Raw genomic sequence first — 20,566 nt, forward strand, 5'->3', positions numbered from 1 at the left:
AATGAGTGCATATGAGCGCCACTGTGCTGCATATGTGTGTCTTAACTGAAAACATGCAGAGCCGGGACCGTGAGAAGGGGCGCTTGCTTGTCAGGTCACCTGGTGTGCATTGTGAGGAATAACGGAATGCTGCTTTCTAACACCACCTTGGAGTTTGAGTGTTTTCTTCACGGATTTGGATGACAGTCTTTGCTAATAAACTGGTAGAATGAGACTGGACCGCTCTCTGCATGCTTGCTTTCTACTTTGCTACACGCTTTCTTTCTACTCTCTACATGCTTTGTGCGCTCTGCATTCTTTCTTTCTACTTAAGCTACAATTATTGTAGGATGGTTTGCTACAAGACCAGCTTCAGGGCAGGTAAGACTGCACTGGGAAAAGGACTTGAAGCAAAGAGGCCATCCAAAGAGCTCTTTTTTGGGCTTTTTTGAAGCCAGCAGAAGCACTGTGCCAGTGCCCAGGGGCTGGCAGCAGCTGGCAGCTTGTGGGCAGGCTCCTGAGCCAGCAGGGGTGGAGCTGGCACTGCCCACTCTTATCTCAGCTTGAGCTCGGCCCTTTGCTGCGGGGCTAAAAGCAGCCCTTGGGAGGGGGGAAGCTAGCTTCTGCCCACCTAATGTGCCAGGTGAGAAAAGGTGGGAAAAGAGTGTTACTGTGCACTGATAACGGGGTGGGAAGGCAGAGTGTGAGTGCAGCCCACGCTGCCCGTTCCTGCAGCAGTCGGTGTGGGAGGTGGATCTTGTGGCAGGACCCATCAGTGTTCTTGTCTTGGCTCAGGAGGCTGCTCTTCTACCAACAGACCCTGCGACTGCAGGTTCAAACATGGTCTCTACCAGGCGGTTGCCCCAAGAAGGCTGTAGCAACCCAGACGGAGGGCCTGCCCAGAAGTGTGGCGGTTCAGGTCTCTGGCTGCAGGGAGTGCAGAGCCTGCTGCTGCTGGGGGAGGATAGCAAGGATGCCACCTGCGTGAGGTGCGAGCAGGTGGATGAGCTGCTCAGCCTGGTGGCGGAGCTTAGGGAGGAGGTAGAGAGATGAAGAACCATCAGAGAGTGCGAGAGGGAGATAGACTGGTGGTGTGACTCTCTGCAAGAAAGAGGCGGAGATTGCAACCCCCAGACTGTAGCGGACCCTCTCCCCTGCCGTGGTCAAACTGAGAGAGCCAACATGAGAGGAAAGGAGGAATGGCAGCAGGTCCCAGCTCGGAGACACAGGAAATGCCCATCCTGACCTACCTCGGTTCCCCAGGTGCCTCGATGTCACAGGTTTGAAGCCCTGACACTGGAGTGTGAGGTGGCTGAGGATGAGGTGGAAGGGCTGCCTCCGAGCTTTTCTAAGGAGAGGAGGTCGTCTCCACGCTTGAAGACTGCCTCCAGCACAGGAAGGAGGGTGATAGTCATAGGTGAAGGGAGCCATTGTGTGGCAGGCTACCTGTGACCTCATTGCCATGGTTATGGAAACATGGTGGGACCACTCCCATGACTGCAGTGCTGCAATGGCTGGCTACAAACTCTTCAGGAAGGACAGACAAGGAAGGAGGGGTGGCGGCCTGGCTCTCTGAATTACAGAGTGCTTTGATGTTATCGAGCTTCAGGCTGGGGATGATAGGGTTGAATCCCTACGGGTAAAGATCAGGGGAAGGGCTGACAAGGCAGACATCCTGGTGGGCGTCTGCTACAGGCCACCGAACCAGGATGAAGAGAAGGACGAGGAGTTCTACAAGCAACTGGTGGAAGCTGCACGATTGCCGGCCCTTGTCCTCATGGGGGACTTTGGCTTCCCTGACGTATGCTGGGAATACAACACAGTGCAGAAGAAGCAGTCCAGGAGGTTTCTGGAGTGTATGGAGGATAGCTTTCTGATGCAGCTGGTGAGAGAGCTGATGAGGAGCTGCCCCGCTAGACCTGCTGTTGACAAACAGAGAAGGTCTGGTAGGAGATGTGGAGGTCGGGGGCTGTCTTGGACAGAGTGACCATGAAATGGTAGAGTTCTTGATTCTTGGTGGACTCAGGAGGGGGAACAGCCAAACTGCTACCTTGGACTTCCGGAGGGCGGGCTTTGAAGTATTCAGAAGGCTAGTAGGGGGAATGCCCTGGGTTTCAGTCTTAGAGAGTAAAGGGGTCCAAAATGGCTGGTCACTCTTCAAGAAGGAAGTCTTAAAGGCACGGGAGCCGGCTGTCCCCCTGAGCCACAGAATGAGCTGCTGGGGAAGAAGATTGGTGTGGATAAATAGGGAGCTATTCTTGAGGCTCTGGGAGAAAAAGAGAATTACCTCCTGTGGAAGAAGGGACGGAGACTCAGAAAGAGCAGAGAGAAGTTGTTAAAATGTGTAGAGAGAAAATCAGAAAGGCAAAAGCCCAGCTTGAACTCAACCTGGCCACTGGGGTAAAAAGGAACAAGAAACTCTTTTACAAATACGTCAACGGTAAGAGGAGGACTAAGGAGGATCTCCATTCTTTAGTGGATGAGGCTGGGAACGTGAGCACTGAGAATAAGGAAAAGGCAGAGGTTCGGAATGCCCTCTTTATGTCTGCCTTTCAAGGTCAGACCAGTTATCCTCAGGGAACTCCACTCTCTGACCTGGTGGTCTCAGCTGGGGTGCAGACTGAACCCCCCCCGATTCAGGAGGATGCAATCAGAGACCTGCTTCTCCAGATGGACTGTCATGAGTCCATGGGGCCGGATGGATTCACCCAGAGAGCTGAGGGAACTGGCGGAGGTGAGAGCCGAGCCGCTCGCCATTGTCTATCAGCGCTCCTTGTTGACTGGTGAGGTCCCAGAAGACTGGAGGCTTGCCAATGTGACTCCCATCTACAAGAAGGGTCGTAAGGAGGGTCCAGGGAGCTACAGGGCTGTCAGCCTGACCTCGGTGCAGGGAAGGTTATGGAGCGGATTGTCCTGAAGGAGATCACGTGGCAGGGGTGGGACAACCCGGGGATCAGGCCTAGCCAGCATGGGCTCAGGAAGAGCAGGTCCTGCTTGACCAACCTGATCTCCTTCTATGATCTTCTGACCCGTCTGGTAGACGAGGGAAAGGCTGTTGATGTGGTCTGCCTAGGCTTCAGCAAGGCCTTTGACGCTGTCTCCCACCTTATTCTCCTGCAGAAGCTGGCAGCCCGAGGCTTGGACAGGTGCACTCTTGGCTGGGTAAGGAGCTGGCTGGAGGGCCGGGCACAGAGAGTGGTGGTGAATGGAGCCAAATGCAGCTGGCGACCGGTCGTGAGCGGTGTTGCCCAGGGGTCGGTGCTGGCCTGTCCTCTTCAGTATCTGTACTGATGTCCTGGATGAGGGCACTGAGTGCACCCTCAGTAAATTCGCAGATGACACCAAGTTGGCTGGAAGTGTGGATGTGCCTGGGGGTAGCGAGGCCCTACAGAGGGATCTGGACAGGCTGGATGGCTGGGCTGAAGCCCATGGGATGAGTTTCAACAAGGCCAAATGCCGGGTACTGCACTTCGGCCACAACAACCCCAAGCAACGCTACAGGCTTGGGGCAGAGTGGCTGGAGGACGGTGTAGAGGAAATGGACCTGGGGGTATTGACTGATGCTCAGCTGAAGGTGAGCCAGCACTGTGCCCAGGTGGCCAGGAAGGCCAATGGCATCTTGGCTTGCATCAGAAAAGGTGCTGCCAGCAGGAACAGGGCAGTGATTGTCCCCCTGTACTCAGCTCTGGTGAGGCTGCAGCTGGAGTAGCGTGCAAGTTTTGGGCCCCTCACTGCAAGCAAGACATTGAGGCCTTGGAGCAGGTTCAGAGAGGGGCGACAAGACTGGTGAGGGGTCTGGAGCACAGGGCTGATGAGGAGAGGCTGAAGGAGCTGGGATTGTTCAGTCTGGAGAAGAGGAGGCTCAGGGGAGACCTGATTGCTCTCTATAACTACCTGAAGGGAGGTTGTAGTGAGCTGGGGGTCGGCCTCTTCTCTCGTGTGACTAGTGATAGAACTAGAGGGAATGGCTTCAAGCTGCCAAACCAGGGGAGATTTAGGCTGGACGTTAGGAAATACTACTTCTCTGAAAGAGTGGTCAGGCACTGGAATGGGCTGCCCAGGGAGGTGGTGGAGTCACCGACCCTGGAGGTGTTCAAGGAACGTCTGGATTTTGTGGTGAGGGACATGGTTTAGTGAGAACTACTGGTGACAGGTGGATGGTTGGACTGGATGATCTTGTAGGTCTTTTCCAACCTTGGTGATTCTGTGGTTCTGTGGTTTGAGTGGAAGGAACCTTAAAGCCCACCCAGTGCCAACCCCTGCTAAGTGCTGGAACGCCACCCACCTGGTCAGGCTGCCCAAAGCCCCATCCAGCCTGGTCTTGAGCACCTCCACGGATGAGGCACTGACAGCTTCTGTGAGCAGCCTGTGCCAGGGCCTCAGCACCCTCTGACTAAAGAATTCCTTGGTAATTTCTAAATCTAAATCTCATTCCCTGTCACAGTCCCTGACAAATCATCCTTCCCAGCTTCCCCAGAGGCACATTTAGCTAGTGGAAGGCCACAAAGAAGTCTCCCTGGAGCATCCTCTTTTCTGAACCAAACAAGGTCAACTTTCAACCTATCTTCATAGGAGAGGTGTTCCAGCCTTCTGAGCAACCTTGTGGCCCCATCGCCAAGGAACTGTGGGGCTCCACCCAGACAGCATTCCCCTTTTTTGTAGTCAGACTGCGCCCACTGCCACAAAATCGACATGCGCAGTCCTCCTACCCCGAAGCCCTCATTTATTTATTTATTGGAACTGTGAGGCACAGAATCTCTCCCTGGACTTCTGCAAGGCCTTTGGCATGGTCCTACACCATATCCTTATATCTAAATTGGAGAGATACGGTGGACTTTTTAGCACATAAGGAACCGGTCAGAAGTGGATGCACGTCCAGGTGGAGGCCGGTGATGAGCAATGAGAGGTTGGTCTTGGAACCAGTACTCGATACGTGATGGGATGGAGTGCACCCTCAACAGGTTTGCTGATGACACCAAGCTGAGCAGTGCAGATACTGCAGAAGGAAGGGATGCCATCCAGAGGAACCTTAATAAACTCAAAAGTTGGGCCTCTGTGAACCTGATGAGTTTCTGCAAAGCAAAGTGCACTTGGATCAAGGGAATCCCAGATATGGATACAGACTGAGTGAAGAACTCCTTTAGAGCGGCCCTGCTGAGAAGGTCTTAGGGGTCCTGGTTGATCTAAAACTGAACACAAGCCAGCAGTGTGCACTTGCAGCCCTAAAGGCCGATGTTATCCTGGGTCCCATCAGAAGATGGGCTGCCAGCAGGGTGAGGGATTGTCCCTTTCTGCTTTACCGTTGTGAGGCCCATACAGAATATTTCATCCAGGTGTGGAGCCTCTCCATGGAGGAGAAGAAGGGAGGATCACCTCCATCACCCTTCTGTCCACACTCTGTGCAATGCACCTCTGGGTACCGCTGGCCTTCTTGGCCACCAGGGCACACTGCTGGCTCACGGTTAACCTTTGGTCAACTACTAGTCAACTGCTGGTCAACCACTTCAACCAGCATCCTGCGGGTCCTTTCCTGCAGAGCTCCTCTCCAGCAGCTCAGCCTTTAACCTCTACTGATGCATGCAGTTATTCCTTCCCTGCTGTAGACTCCACACTTGCCCATGTTGAGTACCATCAGCCTCCTCACAACACAACTCTCAGCCTGTCCAGATCTCGCACGGCCATCCCACCCAAGTCAGCCTTGGGTCGAGACTGCTCTGTCTCATTTCCCTTGGCAAACAGGGGAAAAAAATGGGAAAATAAATAGGGAAATAGGGCAGAAAAAGGGATAGCCCTACACATGCTGCCCAGGAGGTGGCATATCACTCAGGCACCACCATTCAGCAGTTTCACAGACCCAGCCATGTTTATTGAGGCCCACAGCTGTGCTCCATGCCCTACTCATTCTGCCAACCCCAGGTGATGTACAATACTCAACTAAAGGAGGTCCCATGACGTGGGTTGCTGCACCCCGGGCTTGCAGCAAGATCTGGTGGATGGGGACAGTCCCCACTGCATTATTGTCACCAGGCTCCCCTGCCCTGCAGGATGCAGGAGTACCCACTGGTTTTACCCAGCAGCCACCTTCTCCTTACACATCCCTACATCACCAGCTGTGTTTGGGATATTTTGGGGACACTGTGGCCTCAGAACTCCCTCCAGCACTGCTGCCACATCATGTGCTTAATTCCATCACGTGGCGTCACCTCCCTGCCCGCAGCTTTCACTCTGGTGATGGAGGTGATCTTGGTCCAGCTGTGGGGACATCACCATGGCCCTGCGGATGCTGCTCCCCCCCAACGATGCACAGCAGCTCCTCCAGCTCCTGCTGCAGACGCAGGCCCAACAGCTCCTGCAGCAGCTCCCAGCGTCGGCTGCACGGTGCCACCCCCATGCGTTGCAGCGTCCCCTCCGTCAAGCGCAGCAGGGCTCGCCCAGTGACTGCATGCTCAGCTGCCAGAGGTGCCAGGTCCCCGTGTCGTGCACTCAGCCACGCACACACCTCTGGCACCGTCCATTCTGCTGGGGGCACCTGTGTTAGGAGGAGAGGGGTGAGCTGTGGGTGTCCCTTTGCTACCCAGCCCCATGGGAGTGATAGTGGCTCCCCGTGCCGCAATCACCTATCCTGAAACATGGCCCTTCTGCCATCCCCGTGCCAGTGGCTGCATTCATATCCCCCAGTAACCCACTGTGGGGGCTGCAGCTACTGCCCTCCGCTCACCTTGTTGGGCAAACATCCTTCCTGCAGCACCTTGGCTCCATCCTGTACCCGGGGCTCCATGGGGGGATCCAGTCAGGCGTAGGGGTTCCCTGCAAACAGCGCTGCGATAACTGCAGTGAACACCGACTCCTTCACCCAGTGCAGACCACCCGATTTGTGCCCCCCCTTGGGCCAAAGCTGGGGTGAAGTCCTGGTGCTCGGTGTGAGGGTGCAGATCCCGGAGCACCCAGGAAATGAGATCAGCCCCAGTTCCCCACCCCCTCCACAAACCTGGGGATAATGAGGGGCACCAGCATGCCCCAGTGCTCCCAGCCCAGTCTGGATCCCTCCTCCATCCCCCTCCCCACCACACTCCCCTTCACACCTCTCCCCCAGGTGAGCACAGACCCACAGCACTGAAACCAGGAAAGCAAAAGGAACCTTTGCCCGGGCACTCCCTCTGCAGGCACACCACAGGGCTGCCAGGGACACGGCTGCTCTGTGGTCCCCCCTTCCTCTTTGCCCAGCTGCATCCTCCTCATGCAGCTCAGGGATTGTTGAGACCCCAGCCAGCCCCAAGCGCAGGATTTCCTAGGGTCAGAGGAGCACAGAGCACGGCACCAACCTTACTCGTGAGCAGGTGAGGGAGCACTGCAAAGGCTCCTCCATCTCCTGTCCCCATCAGCTGTAGAAAAGGCCCATCTCTGCCTGCATCATGAGGAAAAGCCCTCAGGTACCCACAGAAATCAGCGTGGACGCACACAGCAGCCTCACCCCAACACTAAGGAGAGGCAGCAGGCACCAGACCAGGATGAACCATAGGGATGAGTCATGTCCCAAAGGCTGCAGCCCTGCCCCACCGAGCTTGTAGGAACCAGTCGCTGCCTGCAACAGCCCCCAGGGCTTGCGCTGGGATGGTCGTGCTCGTTCTCCCCCCCTGCAAAGCAGGACTGCACAGAGTTATGCAATTTGCAGCTGCTGCAAGAAAAATGCCACATGCAACCAGGTGGGTGCAGAGCTTCCAGCACTTACATGATGCCACAGCCATGGGAACACACTCCTACACGCATGGGAACACCAGGGATTGCAGAGCTGGCACACCACGATCAGCAGGGAAGCACGGAATGGCCAGCAAAACCAAAGAGCTTCTCCCCACGTTCTGACTTCCAACCCCAGCCACGCTGCTGTGCAGCGCTCCCTTCAGTGCAGAGCAGCAGCATCGCATGAGATTTACAGCCAGGAACAGTCGCCACCCACCTGTTATCTCAGGCTGTGCCAGCCCACAGGGGACTTGCAGGATTGGGTTCATTCATACGTGGGACTGAAAGGTTTCTGCAGCTTGTTTTGTCCGAATTTTCAGAACACAGGTTGCACGCAGGCTGCTACAGAGTGCACAGGATACACGAGCAGGGCTGGTTCTGACGATGCATGTGGGTGCTGGAGCTCAGTGTGATTTCTGGGCATGAGAAAAGCTGTTTCATGCTTCAGAAAGCAAAGACCCCACCACAACCCCCACAGAAACTCTTCATGCAAACAGACTGGGGAAAAAAAAACAACCCAAACTTTTTGTTTTTCTGGTTTATTGAGGCTAACATCAGTGACACTCATTTCTCAGAAGCAATTTGCTCATTCCAACGCTGTTCAGACACTGTGCAGTAAACCTCCTCCTTCGAACCACCTCAGGCACTTGAGTTCAAAGCCATTTCTGGGAACAGCAGCACCTTCACTCTCAGCTCAGCCTGACATTCAGCACTTTGTGCATCTCCTCATCCCCAAACTCTGCACTCCATTTCGGAATCATTCTTTTTCTCCAGGAATAAACAAAAAAGCCAAACCACATCTCGATTACTGAAGAACTACAGTTGAGATCAGTGTGGTCACAAGGACACTGGAGACACTAAGAGATGTATTGACTTTTATTCTCCTGGAAGTGGAATATTTCTTAAGAGTGCGCTCGTTAGCTGACAATTACCAGCAGAGTAGCTACAAGATATATACAAAGGCCACCAAAAGTCCTTCGCAAGGACTGTATGTACGCTTTCATTAGTGCATTGAAATGGCATTGCCAGGCACAGGATACACAAATACTCCTTCAGCAGTCCCTCATCCCACTACTGAGGGTAGAGCTCCACCAACATCGCATGCCCCTAGAAACAGAGAGAGGAAAAGAGAAGTCAGGGAAAGCACTGATGGTAACAGAGCAGCCATCCACATGTAACCACAAGCCTTGCTCTGAGGGCACAGCAAAAGACAGCGCAGCACCATTACCTGCCCTCCTGCAGCGCAGGCAGCGATCAGGCCGTACTGCCCTCCCTCCTTCCTCAACCTGTGGGCAGCAGTAATCGCCAGGCGGCAGCCAGTGGCACCGAACGGATGTCCCAGAGACAGGGAACCACCCCAGGTGTTGAACTTCTCCAAGGGAGGGGCTCCAACCTGCAACAACACACACAGTGACACACACGTGAAGAGACAGCCTGCCCTCGCCACAACAGTGCAGCACGTGGGCTCACCAAGTGTTTCTTAGAGTGCACGAGTGCTTGGTGACAGCACAAAGCTGTGCCAAAGGGTTTTACTGCTTCACTGCAGCCTGTGCTGCTTGAAGGCAACCGGAAGCACTGACCTCATCCACTGCCTTCATTCCCAACTGTCACTACAGTGTGTCTGGGTTTCCACCTCCTGCTGTCATGGGGAATGCCACCACTTCTGTGGTGCCACCATTCCCACAGAAGCTGTTCAGATTGGGATTTGCAAAGCCAGAGTTCATGACACAAAGGCTGTGGGAAGACCTCACTGCAGCCTTCCAATACTTGAAGGGAGCGTAGAAACAGGAGGGGGAACGGCTGTTTGTGAGGGTGGATGGTGATAGGACAAGGGGGAATGGTTTTAAACTGAGACAGGGGAGGTTTAGGTTGGAAATTAGGAGGAAGTTTTTCCCCCAGAGGGTGGTGAGGCACTGGAACAGGTTGCCCAAGGAGGCTGTGGATGCCCCATCCCTGCAGGCATTCAAGGCCAGGCTGGATGTGGCTCTGGGCAGCCTGGGCTGCTGGCTGGTGATCTGCACACAGCAGGGGGTTGGAACTGGATGAGCACTGTGGGCCTTTGCAACCTAGGCCAGTCTATGATTCCATGATTCTATGATTTCTCCCCATGAAGCACAACAGAAGCACAAGCCACAGTGTGGAATCCAGTCATTTTGAGTAGAAATTAAAGATAAAAACATCCTGGCACAGTCCTTACCTTTGACTTCCTTCCCATGTAGTTTTGTGCAAACCAGTCCGAATCCATAGCTTTCATGTTAGCCAGTATCTGCCCCTGAAAGAGAGAGAACAGACATTAAGGAAAGCCTGCAGATAGTTCTAACAAACCCAAGATATCCTGAGATTACCCACAGCCACAAAACATTTTACAGTTGGAGCCTCAGTATTCCAGAATAACTTACAGCAAAAGCTTCATGGAATTCAAACACATCGATATCAGCCATGGTCAGACCAGCCTTCTCCAACACTTTGGGAGTAGCATATGTTGGACTGATGAAGAAGAGGTAAGAAACAGGAGTCATGTATGTTTCTTCCCATGATTATTCCCATTTCTCCAAGCCAGCTAACTTTCCTTCTCCCCAGGATGCACAGTACAGCATTTGTGCTGGTGTGCTAGTATGAGCTGTTAGGAGATGCTCTTCATCATTGCCACCTACCCCAGCAGTAGTTGGTCCTTCGGATCCTGGGACACATAGACAAAATCCCTGCACAAAACAAATGCGATGAGTAACAGAAAGAGGAGAAGGGAGCAAAAGCAGGCCTCAAACCCCATTCAGTCCCCTTGTTTACCTTAGGTAGGCCTTGGGTTTGTACCCTAGTGCCAAAGCCTTCTCTTCAGACATGAGCAGCATCGCTGAGGCACCGTCCGTCTACAAGAGGCAGACAAACCCATAAGGTCACTGCCCAAGGGCAAGCACACAGCACACACAGCCAGCCTGACAGCCCCCCTGAGGGGTGCCCACATGGAACCATGGCTTCCAGGCTCTGCCAGAGCACCCCAACCTCCCCAGAGCTGGTTTTGCTGGTTTGCACTGCCTGAGTCCTATGAAACTTCAGGAACTGGGAGTCAGATAAATCCCACCTAATTTAAAGAACTACTTTGGACTTCAGCACGGCTGACAGTTGGATTTGATGTTTTCTTGAAGGGCTTTGCCAACCAAAGTGATTTTATGATTCTATGAAAAGAGCTTCCTTAAAAAGTGTTAGAAAATTTGGCCCAAGGAGGCTGTGGATGCCCCATCCCTGCAGGCATTCAAGGCCAGGCTGGATGTGGCTCTGGGCAGCCTGGGCTGCTGGTTGGTGACCTGCACACAGCAGGGGGTTGGAACTGGATGAGCATTGTGGGCCTTTGCAACCCAGGCCATTCTGTGATTCTATGAAAATCAGGAGTTATGCAGAAGAGCATCACCAGACACGTGTTATAGAAATCTCTTCTCTTGCTCTGTGGAGGGTAAAGCCTTCAAGTGACAAGTTTAGTTTAAAAAGCTATTAACTTCCAGACCCACAGTGCAATCAGTCCCATCAGGGACAGAACTTCTATGTAGGCCTCTGAACAATCAACTCTGTGCTTTTCCAGAGATGGCTACAGCAAAGCAAAGAGGTAAAACCAGACAGCATTTCAGGGTTTAGTTCTTGGCTACCACTTTCCCCTGCTGGCTCACACAGGTCTTACCAGAAAGGATGAGTTGGCAGCTGTGACAGTTCCATAGGGCTTGACAAAAGCTGGCTTCAGTTTGCTCATCTGCTCCAGGGAGGATGGACGGATCCCATTGTCTTTGGTAACTGTATCTTTGCCTGGGGATGGTTTTTAAGAAAAAAATATAAGCAACATATATGAACATCAGCATTCCAGAAGAAAAAAAAAGAAATAAAGGCAGAAAAATATGCTTTTTATGACACGTTGGAGGAAGAACAGGAGAAAAATCTATCTGTGGTATCAGGATGTTTAACATGGCTGAAAAAATAATACTGAAAACTGAAGCTACTTTACTTCCTCTCTGAAGACTGAAATACAAGGAAGTGCTGCAAACTCTTTACTGTAATATGAAATCAGCACACTGTAAATCCAGCTGATAATCAGCTTCCAACTGGAGAACTGAGTCTAAATCAGGATATGCTTACGTGTCAAGATCCAAGGAAGTAAAAGCACTGGAAATAATCAAATCACAGAATCATATAATGGCCTGGGTTGAAAAGGACCACAGTGATCATCTGGTTTCAACACCCTGCTGTGTGCAGGGTCACCAACCAGCAGACCAGGCTGCCAAGAGCCACATCCAGCCCAGAGAGCCACATAAGCATCTGTGACAATACTGACTGCTGAAACACACCAGCTAACAAGAACCAATTTTAGATTGTAGGTACCTGCAGATCTGCAGAAGTAAGGCCTCGTTAGGAAATTAACCCCACAATAAAAGTGTCCCCCACAAAAGTTTCATACCTCAGCAATGCTTGTAAGGTCTGGTGAACTGGATGCTACCTAGCTGGAACTAGGTGAACTTTGAGGTCCCTTCCAACCCAAGCCTAATTCTAATTCTATTCTATGAAACCAGGTGTTCAAGTTTCAGGCCTTCCTGACCAAACCCTGATTCATCAGCCCATGATTTTATTAGGCCATTTGTTATTATCTTGGAATGTAGTGTTTGGTTCTGATTTTCCTTGCTCAGTCATCACGTCGGAAGGGATGCAAAGTAGGTACTACAAAATCTAGACATGTAAAGATAAATTCACATGTTTAGATATGTGTGTTTGAACACATGCTCCTATGTCAATAGGTTTCCACTGAGCAACAGAGGGCATATCACAGAATGACAGAATGGCCTGGGCTGAAAAGGACCACAATACTCATCTATTTTCAACCCCCTGCTGTGTGCAGGGTCGCCAACCAGCAGACCAGGCTGCCAGAGAGTTAAAACACCAAGCCTACACTGAATGTGAAGAATCCAACCTCAGGGCTTCATCTCCTCTTCTAAACGAAGTATTTCTTTACCAAACTCAGTGCATGGCAGCAATCCGTGCACTTTCACCTGGCACTTTGAAGGGCACCACGTCAAGGAGCAAGCCTTCTTCCTGGGCTTTCTTGGCCAGTGTGTGTGAACGGAGGGCGTACTCATCCTGCTCCACACGGGAGATGGCAAAGGCAGCAGCCAAGCGGTCGGCAGAGTGCCCCATGGTCTCACTGGTGGAGAACTCTGCCACAGCTGGTAGCTACAAAGCAAGACAGATCAAGTCAGCACACAGCACAGCCACCCCTCCAGTGGTTACAGGCAGTTTATGAAACATGTACGAACAAGGACTCCCTTTTTTGGGACAGGTTTCAACTCCAGACGCTCCCACGAGCAAAATCAGACATGTGGGGTGAGTTCAGCTCAGCTTTTGCTCTTCTAAAAGCACACAAGAAATCCCTGTATGGATTTAAGTCCACGGTTTTCATTCTGGACTTGGGATCTCATCACTGCTACACTGTGCTTCCCTGCAGTCCAACCAAAGGTGGCCAGCAGCAGGGATGCATACAGTTTTCTTGTGACAAACTCAGAGGTGGTGGGAGGAACTGCTTCCCCTTCTTGCCTCTATCATGCCTTCATTCACCTCGTTCAGAGGGCTTCCAGAGTGGCTCCTGCCATTAACCAGCAGGCTACTAATTCCCATTAGGGAAGCTGAATAAATCCAGCAGGATTTGGCTGGGAACAGCAAGCATAACACATATTGCATCAATCAAACAATAAACATATTAATATAGCAAGGATTTCCCTTTTCTGTGCACGTCACTTGTCTTATTTAGGAAATAAGAACTCCTCTGATGCTTTACAACCATTTTATAATCTTTGCATTGATGGAATAAATCTTCCATTTTGTAGCTTAAGGCACACAGCTTGGCTAGGAGCTGCAGAAAGAGGAGGAGGTCCAAAATGTTGAAATAAGCTGGGTTATTGAAGACCAACAAGTAAGGAGACAAGGTAAAAACAATGCAGGGTCATGAGAGCTATAAGCTGCACTAATCAACTTAGTTTTAACTCAAACCACAGTACAGAGAGCTGATAAGGGAGACTGAAAGGCAATCACCTAAGCCTTTGTTATTTAGGCTCTTCAGTGAAGCTAAAAACATATTTGAGCAACTTTGAGTTACATCTCCCTGTAAAATAGTTTGATTTCAGGATCCTGAAAACATTACCTCAGGAGCAAAGTAGTCAGGGCGAATTTTGGAAATCAGGGCAAGCTTTTGGCCTATACTCTTGGCTCGGTTCAGGGTGAGCATAGTCTTCCTCATCTTCCTGCTGTGACGAATGGGAACATCTGACATCAGCTCCACACCTCCTGCTACGACGACGTCACACTGCCCAGCTGCAATCAGACCTATGCCTGCAGGACAAGAGGGTCCATGAGAGCTGCAGGAGAAGTAATGCTTACCCATCACTGCCAACACCACTACATTTTATTTCCTTCTCCAGCCACTGGTTTCAGCCGTGTTATACAGCACGTGCTTAATGAAACGATGGGACAAACATACTTTGCTTCCAATTCTGTGCCCCACACAGCAGCTGGAAGAAGAGTGTCCCCAGTAAATCAAGATACTAACTCAATTTTTGTTCTCCATTCTGCCCAGGCTGACAGCAAGCTGAAGGGCAGCAACTTCCTCATCAAGATTCTGTCTTTGCCTCCCAGGCAAACAAGGATGCTGAGCAGACACCATGGCTGAATATAAACAGTGTCAAGCTGCTGGCAGGCCTACTGCATAATACTCAGCCTGTGTTGCACTTTGCTGGCTCAGAATCTTTCCTTCCACTCCAGAATTTCTTTAGATCCTCAGTTAAAGTCACTAAGCAGCACAAGCCAGACGAGGGATGGAGGAACTGCTAAGCTCAGTTGCAAAGCACAGCTTGTTCCTCCAGCCAACATACCTGTGGTCATAGCCTGGTTTGAAGAAATGCAAGCCATGGTGACTGTATGGGCTGGAGTTTTGTCAGAGAAGCCAGCTCCCAAAGCAGCCTATGAGCAACAGGGAATGACTGTTAAAACGTAGGCATTTTGCTCAACAGGGATGGAGCTGCCCAGTAACACACCTTTGCAGACTAAGCAGACAAGTACATCGAGTTTCTACTCAGCCAATTACTGCAGCAGCACTTCCCACCCCTCCCTGGGAACAGAGGAAGGCAAGCTGCCCACCTCTCAGGGCTCTCAAGCCATGTAGACAAGCCCCAGGAACAACCTAACCACACCACTCACCATTTCAAAGGAGCTTTCAAATACACAGCACTGTCCTTTATTCACATTATTTGCAAACATGGCACGTGAAAAGAATTATTTAGAACCCTCAGTACAAGGCACTGAGTTGCTTTAAACAGAACAGAAAACATTTCCTGCAGTTGGGAAAGCTGTGTCTCATTTGACCCAACCTCCCAGCACAGAATTGCTCACACCATGCCCTTCCCTAGTTGAGACGTGGCCAACTAGTTTAAAGTTCAGCAGTTGCTCCAAGTTAAAATTAAACCACAGCCCCATCTGACTGGCAGGTGACCAAAGCAAGTCTTTGCATATACAAGGATAAAACTGCTGGTGGAATCCAGAGCCTCACAATCTCCTCAGTGTTTCCAGCATGTGTTATGTAATGCCTTAGTCTGCTTGCAGAGAATAACAGAAAATCATGTGCCACCTCCATAACGCTCCTTCAGTGGATCAATTTCTTTCTGTGTCCAATATGCAAACTGTGTCTTGCCAGAAAAAGAGCAACTAAGCTGCTCCATTTCAATTCATTCAAATGCTGCATCTGATCAGCCAACTGAAACAAATACAGAGCAATCTATCACAGCACGCTCTGCTCCTCTCAAGTACTTCTGACAAGCCAGTAATTGAGTCCAACTGGTCGTTTCAGGGGAGAATCAAGCAGAGGCTTCACAGCCTCAAAATGCATTTGTTCTACAGCAGATTTCCATGCAGTTAATTACTGGATAAGACAATACTGCACAAATAGCTTGTACTCCCAAACACACTGTACCAGAATTTTTTGTAAGGGCTTTATCATCTTCTTACCAGCTGCTGAAATCTGACTTAAAGGAGACGAGCTGCACATCACCCACCTCTCTGGCAACATTGCTTGTTTTCACTTCCTGGATAACTGTGCCATACACAATGTAATCAACAACATCCCTAGGGACACTGGTCCTGTTCAGCAACCCCCTAAGGAGAAGAGAGAAACAAGTAGAATCTGTAGCACGTGAGCAATGACCTTGCTTCTACCATCAAGCTTCCACCCTCCAATAATTTGCCCAGAGAACCAGGCATCAGTGGAGCTACACCTGCTGCCCAAATCTGTAAGAAATCTTGCTTGTATGTGTACTTACTGACAAGTGCATTTGAGTACAGACTGCAAAAAAATCATAGCAATAACACTACTATAAATAGTCATAGACTGGCCTGGGTTGCAAGGGACCACAGTGTTCGTCCAGTTCCAACCCCCTGCTGTGTGCAGGTCACCAACCAGCAGCCCAGGCTGCCCAGAGCCACATCCAGCCTGGCCTTGAATGCCTGCAGGGATGGGGCATCCACAGCCTCCTTGGGCAACCTGTGCCAGTGCCTCACCACCCTTTGGGGGAAAAACTTCCTCCTTATATCCAACCCAAACCTCTCATGTCTCAGTTTAAGACCATTCCCCCTTATCCTATCACCATCCACCCTCATAAACAGCCGTTAAATGATGACACAACTTCACGAAACCAGTTCCTAATTCCCTCCAGAAATGGTTGTTAGCACATTCCCCAATTTGAATCCAACATCCAAATTAAAGGAAGAATGCCTTAGAGATAACAAGGCCAATTACTTTTGGTGTAGGAATGTGTAAAGCTCCCATAAAGAGACACAGAAGACTAGCAATTCTATTTTCACAGTTCATCAGGAAAACATTCTGCATAATTTGTCCAAACATTGTGGCAAAAGCACCAACACAGGAAATCCCACAGCAGGCAGTGGTTAAGAATAGTGGGAATCAAACATAGTTGAAGGCACTACAAGTCACCAAATGCAAAGGAAATTCAGATTACTTACTGCAGTGCTGCTCGGGCTAAGTCATGGGGCATAAGATCTGCATACCTAGAAGTGAAAAAAGAAAGGCAAAAATTGAAGTGACAGAAAGCCATAGAAAATGACCTCATGCAAACACTGTGAGCACACAGGAGCTGCACAGAACAGGTGACCTGAAATGCTCCAGGGTGTTTATGAAACATTTCACACCACCAGTCGTGAAAACTAACTGTGGATAGGCCAGCACAGGATCACTATGCTACATGCACTGAAAAGCAGAACAAAATACCCACAGCCACCCTTCGATAGGTCTGCTCCTAAGTTTAACTGTGAATTTGTGGAGTCCAGAGCAGATTCTCTATGCCTGTCCTGCTGGTTTTGACAAATGCTTTGCCTTGTCTGCTACACCTGCATCATCAAAGGGTTCCTCTGGATGTGCAACACTGACTCTCATTCTCTGCAGAATTCGTAGCCCTGGGCAATCTTCAAATCACACTTTTCAGAAAGGGAGATGGAATAGCTGCCAGCAATCTAACATCCCCAGTTCAGCACTTGCAGGCATTAAAGAAATAACGACATGAAGATGAACAAGCAAGCCCACTCTTTTCAGTTCCAATGAAGTGAGTGTTTCTTATGTTATACTTACGAGGTGCCAGATTGCAAGAACGGAATACGGACTCCCTCCACCACAACAATATTCTTCACCCCGCTTTTGGCTAAGGTCTTCTTACTCTTAGGCTGAACAGCTGAAAGGGAAGCATGCTTAACTATTAACAAGCCAACTTAGAGCTGTTAAAACTAAGAGAAAACTGGAGAAAATAGTTCTCTTTTGGTGCATAAGTCAAAAGCATTGCAGGAAGAACGCCCATGTTGTAATCCTGTCTCTGGGGAATGAGGTGATCTGTAAAAATGGTTTGACAACTCAGCATTTCCCCCACCAGCACAGAGATTCATAGACTGCTGTGCTGAGGGAACTGCTGAGAATAAATGCATGCAACTCCCAGTCTCCATTAACACTGGTCAGAGCAGTGCAGAAACAGATATATCTAAAGATGGTGCACAGCTTACAGTACAAATGAAGCAAAGCGAATGGAAAGCCTTGCAGCCAGAGTCAGACCTCACCTCAGAGTCAGTCTCTCAGTAAGCAGCAGCAGACAACAACCCACCTTTCAAAGTAGTTACTTATACACCTGCTCTTACTGCACAGAGACAACTCGTGATAAATCAACATTCAAGAAACAACTAACTTGCACTTCCATAGCAAAGCAGGTGGAAGGAGTGCAGACAGTTGCTGCAGGTTACTTGAAAGTATCCAATTATTTCAGGATGAAGATGAAGTAGTGCCACAATGCAGCACCATTCCACAGGCCACTGTCAGAGCTCTTTTGGAGTGATAATTGACAGAGTTCAGTGAGAATTTCCTCACCTACTCAGACGTGCAAATCATAATAAGCATATACAGCAGCATGGGGTAATTCCATTTGCAAACCATTAAAGGACAAAACCAGATGAAATCTGGCTAAATAGCATGCTGAGTACACACACGAGGATGAAACTCCAGCACTGCTCATGGTTTTTGTTAAAGGCTCTCTTTGCAAAACAAAGGAGGGAAAAGGAAGCCACCACTTGGTTCTCTTCTCAAATCCAGGCAGCTCAAAACACTTGAGCAAGCACACAATCAATATTAGAGCCCCACAGCACCCTAACTGCTGAGTGAGAACCACAGCTAATTATCTCTACAACCCTGTGAGACCTGAGTCTCACTGGACGTCAGAGCTAACTCCACAATCTCCTCCTAGTGAAGGACAATTCTCTCTCTTCCAGGGAAAGAGATCTGGTCATATCCAGTTTGTAACTTCCCAGCTTAGCTTCTCAGATTAAACTCTAGAAAATCAGGTGAGGATGTGCTGTGAGCTCTGGAACGGTCACAGCTTTTGGGGGTGAGTGGCACTCAGCTGTTTGGAGCATTCCACCATGGTGTTTTGCTTGGACTTTTACTTCTTTGCAACCTTCAAAAGGCACTCCTGATCTACAGCTGTCTGCACTGCATTTCTGAGATGCGTGCCTGGAAAAGGGAAGCACAGCCTTTTAGCACAGACCCAATGGGATCTCTGGTGCTTTCACTTTACCTGGAGCTTGTAACTGTGAAGAGCAGCTGAGAGATCGAGCAACTGAAAAACAAAACAAAAAGAAGGAGAAGGATCAGTCGAATCTTAAGAGTCAAAAACATTTCTGGTTTCTGTAAGAAACATTAAAATATTGTCACAGTGAGACACCTGCACCTAAATATCACTAGGATAGTCTTTGTTACTCTGTTCACAAAAATGACAGCCCATATTACCAGTTAGCACAACAGTCTTCCCATACGTGGGAAGGAGAAAAGCATCAACAGTGGAATTAGTTCTTTAAGAAACAGATGACAACGAGGAAAAATTCAGCTACAAGCATCCACTCAAAGGCTAACACTTAAAAAGAGTGTTACAACCCAACAATTCAAGGTTTTAATACATGTAAACATACTTACAAACCCTGACGGCCCATGCTGAGGAAGCAGGGAGGTTTCGGATGGTATGGGTCAGCATAGAAGTCATTTTGATATCTAGAGGTGGAGAAAGGCTGCTAATAGTCCACTCTGATCTGTTTGGAATAATCTCAAGGGAAATAATCTGCTTGCTTTGCACAGAGCCAAAGAAAGGGAAGAAACAGAAGCTGATCCAAGAACAGCAGTCACAGTAACTTTCTGTTACACCTCTTGTACAGCATCAAACAGATGAAGCAACTGGCTTGTGACTGAGGCCTTCTGACACCCCTGTAAATAAACACTTATCTCCTGGAGGACCAGCTCTGATCTGTCAGCAGCCGGCATTTTTAGATTCCTCCCTCAATAACTATTCCACCACTTCCCCCCTGGAATATTGTCCCAGAGCCCAGCCAACGTCACTGCCAGCATGATCCTCCTGACGCACTCTCCCTGGCACAATTTCACACTGCTACCTTTAACTTTAACCCCAATAACTCTCATTGGGTATCCCACAGTAAGCAGAACAATATCCCACACAGCACTCCCCTTTAAAGGTCCCTTCCAACTCAAGTAATTCTATGACTCCGACTATAATGCCATGCCACAAGCCAATTTCAGACTCCTCACACAGTGAAAGACCTCCAAACCAGACCGCCTCCCTTCTCTATCATCCCTCTCTGCCTCCCCTCTTCCTCCTTTGCATCTCTGCCCATATCCCACAGCAGTTCCCACATACCCACCCCCACACAGCCACCCTCCCCACCACAAAGGCGCAGCCCTCGTGGATTTCACTCTCCTAAAAGCACGACATCATTTATTTTTATTATTATTATTTTTTCCCCCCAGAAACCCTCAAGGGCCCCAAAGAGACACCTCAACACACACAGTGACCCAGAACCCACAACACCTGCCCTGCCTGCACAGCAGCCCCTCCACCCCCACGTATACACACAGTGCACCCCATACACTTCTTCCACACGCTTCTTCCACACCCCTCACACGTTCCCTCCTCACACCCCTAGGCCTCACCCACACACCAACCCCCCAATACCCCCTCACAGAGACCAACAACCCCAATCCTCCACCAAATTCCACACCCCTTAACCCCCACTAGCCCTTATTTTCCCTCATAAATCATTATTTCCCCCCATAAATAACAATTTCCCCTCACGACCCCACAACGCACTCCCACCTCTGCCTGCACTCCACTCGCGCCACCCTCTCACTGCCGCCGCCGCCGGCTGCCCTCAGGAAGGCCCCCTCCCCTCCTTTAGGGATGCCCACGAACTGCCTGACAAAAAATCACAAACACCCCGA

At 50.1% G+C, this 20,566-nt stretch overlaps 3 protein-coding genes across 6 annotated transcripts in view; 1 reads left to right on the forward strand and 2 right to left on the reverse strand.

The window, feature by feature from the left end:
- The window catches only part of LOC128084794 (uncharacterized), a 240,064-nt gene extending 223,660 nt beyond the window's left edge, over positions 1 to 16,404 (forward strand). The window contains exon 3 of the transcript XR_008208681.1: positions 16,348 to 16,404. The gene's annotated coding sequence lies outside the window, so the exon portion shown is untranslated. The remainder of the gene's footprint in view (positions 1 to 16,347) is intronic.
- LOC128085875 (sterile alpha motif domain-containing protein 12-like) lies at positions 5,821 to 7,889 on the reverse strand. 4 transcript variants are annotated; one of them, XM_052693879.1, is made up of 3 exons: positions 7,709 to 7,889; positions 6,698 to 6,786; positions 5,821 to 6,508 (listed from the first exon to the last, which is right to left on the reverse strand). In XM_052693879.1, exons 2-3 carry the CDS (start codon positions 6,755 to 6,757, stop codon positions 6,200 to 6,202), a joined length of 369 nt encoding a protein of 122 aa, XP_052549839.1. In that variant the 5' UTR covers positions 6,758 to 6,786; positions 7,709 to 7,889; the 3' UTR covers positions 5,821 to 6,199. The 4 variants fall into 4 exon arrangements, with proteins under 4 accessions (XP_052549839.1, XP_052549825.1, XP_052549817.1 ...); XM_052693865.1 differs by lacking the exon at positions 7,709 to 7,889 and adding an exon at positions 7,302 to 7,637 and having other exon boundaries at positions 6,698 to 6,798; XM_052693857.1 differs by lacking the exon at positions 7,709 to 7,889 and adding an exon at positions 7,302 to 7,634.
- HADHB (hydroxyacyl-CoA dehydrogenase trifunctional multienzyme complex subunit beta) lies at positions 8,240 to 20,540 on the reverse strand. The gene is made up of 16 exons (XM_052692680.1): positions 20,442 to 20,540; positions 19,253 to 19,327; positions 18,858 to 18,899; positions 17,375 to 17,474; positions 16,753 to 16,797; positions 15,789 to 15,888; positions 14,613 to 14,700; positions 13,886 to 14,073; positions 12,741 to 12,921; positions 11,387 to 11,508; positions 10,504 to 10,583; positions 10,371 to 10,418; positions 10,116 to 10,203; positions 9,914 to 9,988; positions 8,945 to 9,109; positions 8,240 to 8,823 (listed from the first exon to the last, which is right to left on the reverse strand). The coding sequence occupies exons 2-16, from the start codon at positions 19,317 to 19,319 to the stop codon at positions 8,788 to 8,790; spliced, it is 1,425 nt and encodes a 474-aa protein (XP_052548640.1). The 5' UTR covers positions 19,320 to 19,327; positions 20,442 to 20,540; the 3' UTR covers positions 8,240 to 8,787.
- Positions 20,541 to 20,566: the final 26 nt, after the last annotated feature.

Source organism: Tympanuchus pallidicinctus, unplaced genomic scaffold, assembly GCF_026119805.1.
Source record: "Tympanuchus pallidicinctus isolate F22 unplaced genomic scaffold, pur_lepc_1.0 scaffold1, whole genome shotgun sequence".
Classification (NCBI taxonomy): domain Eukaryota; kingdom Metazoa; phylum Chordata; class Aves; order Galliformes; family Phasianidae; genus Tympanuchus; species Tympanuchus pallidicinctus.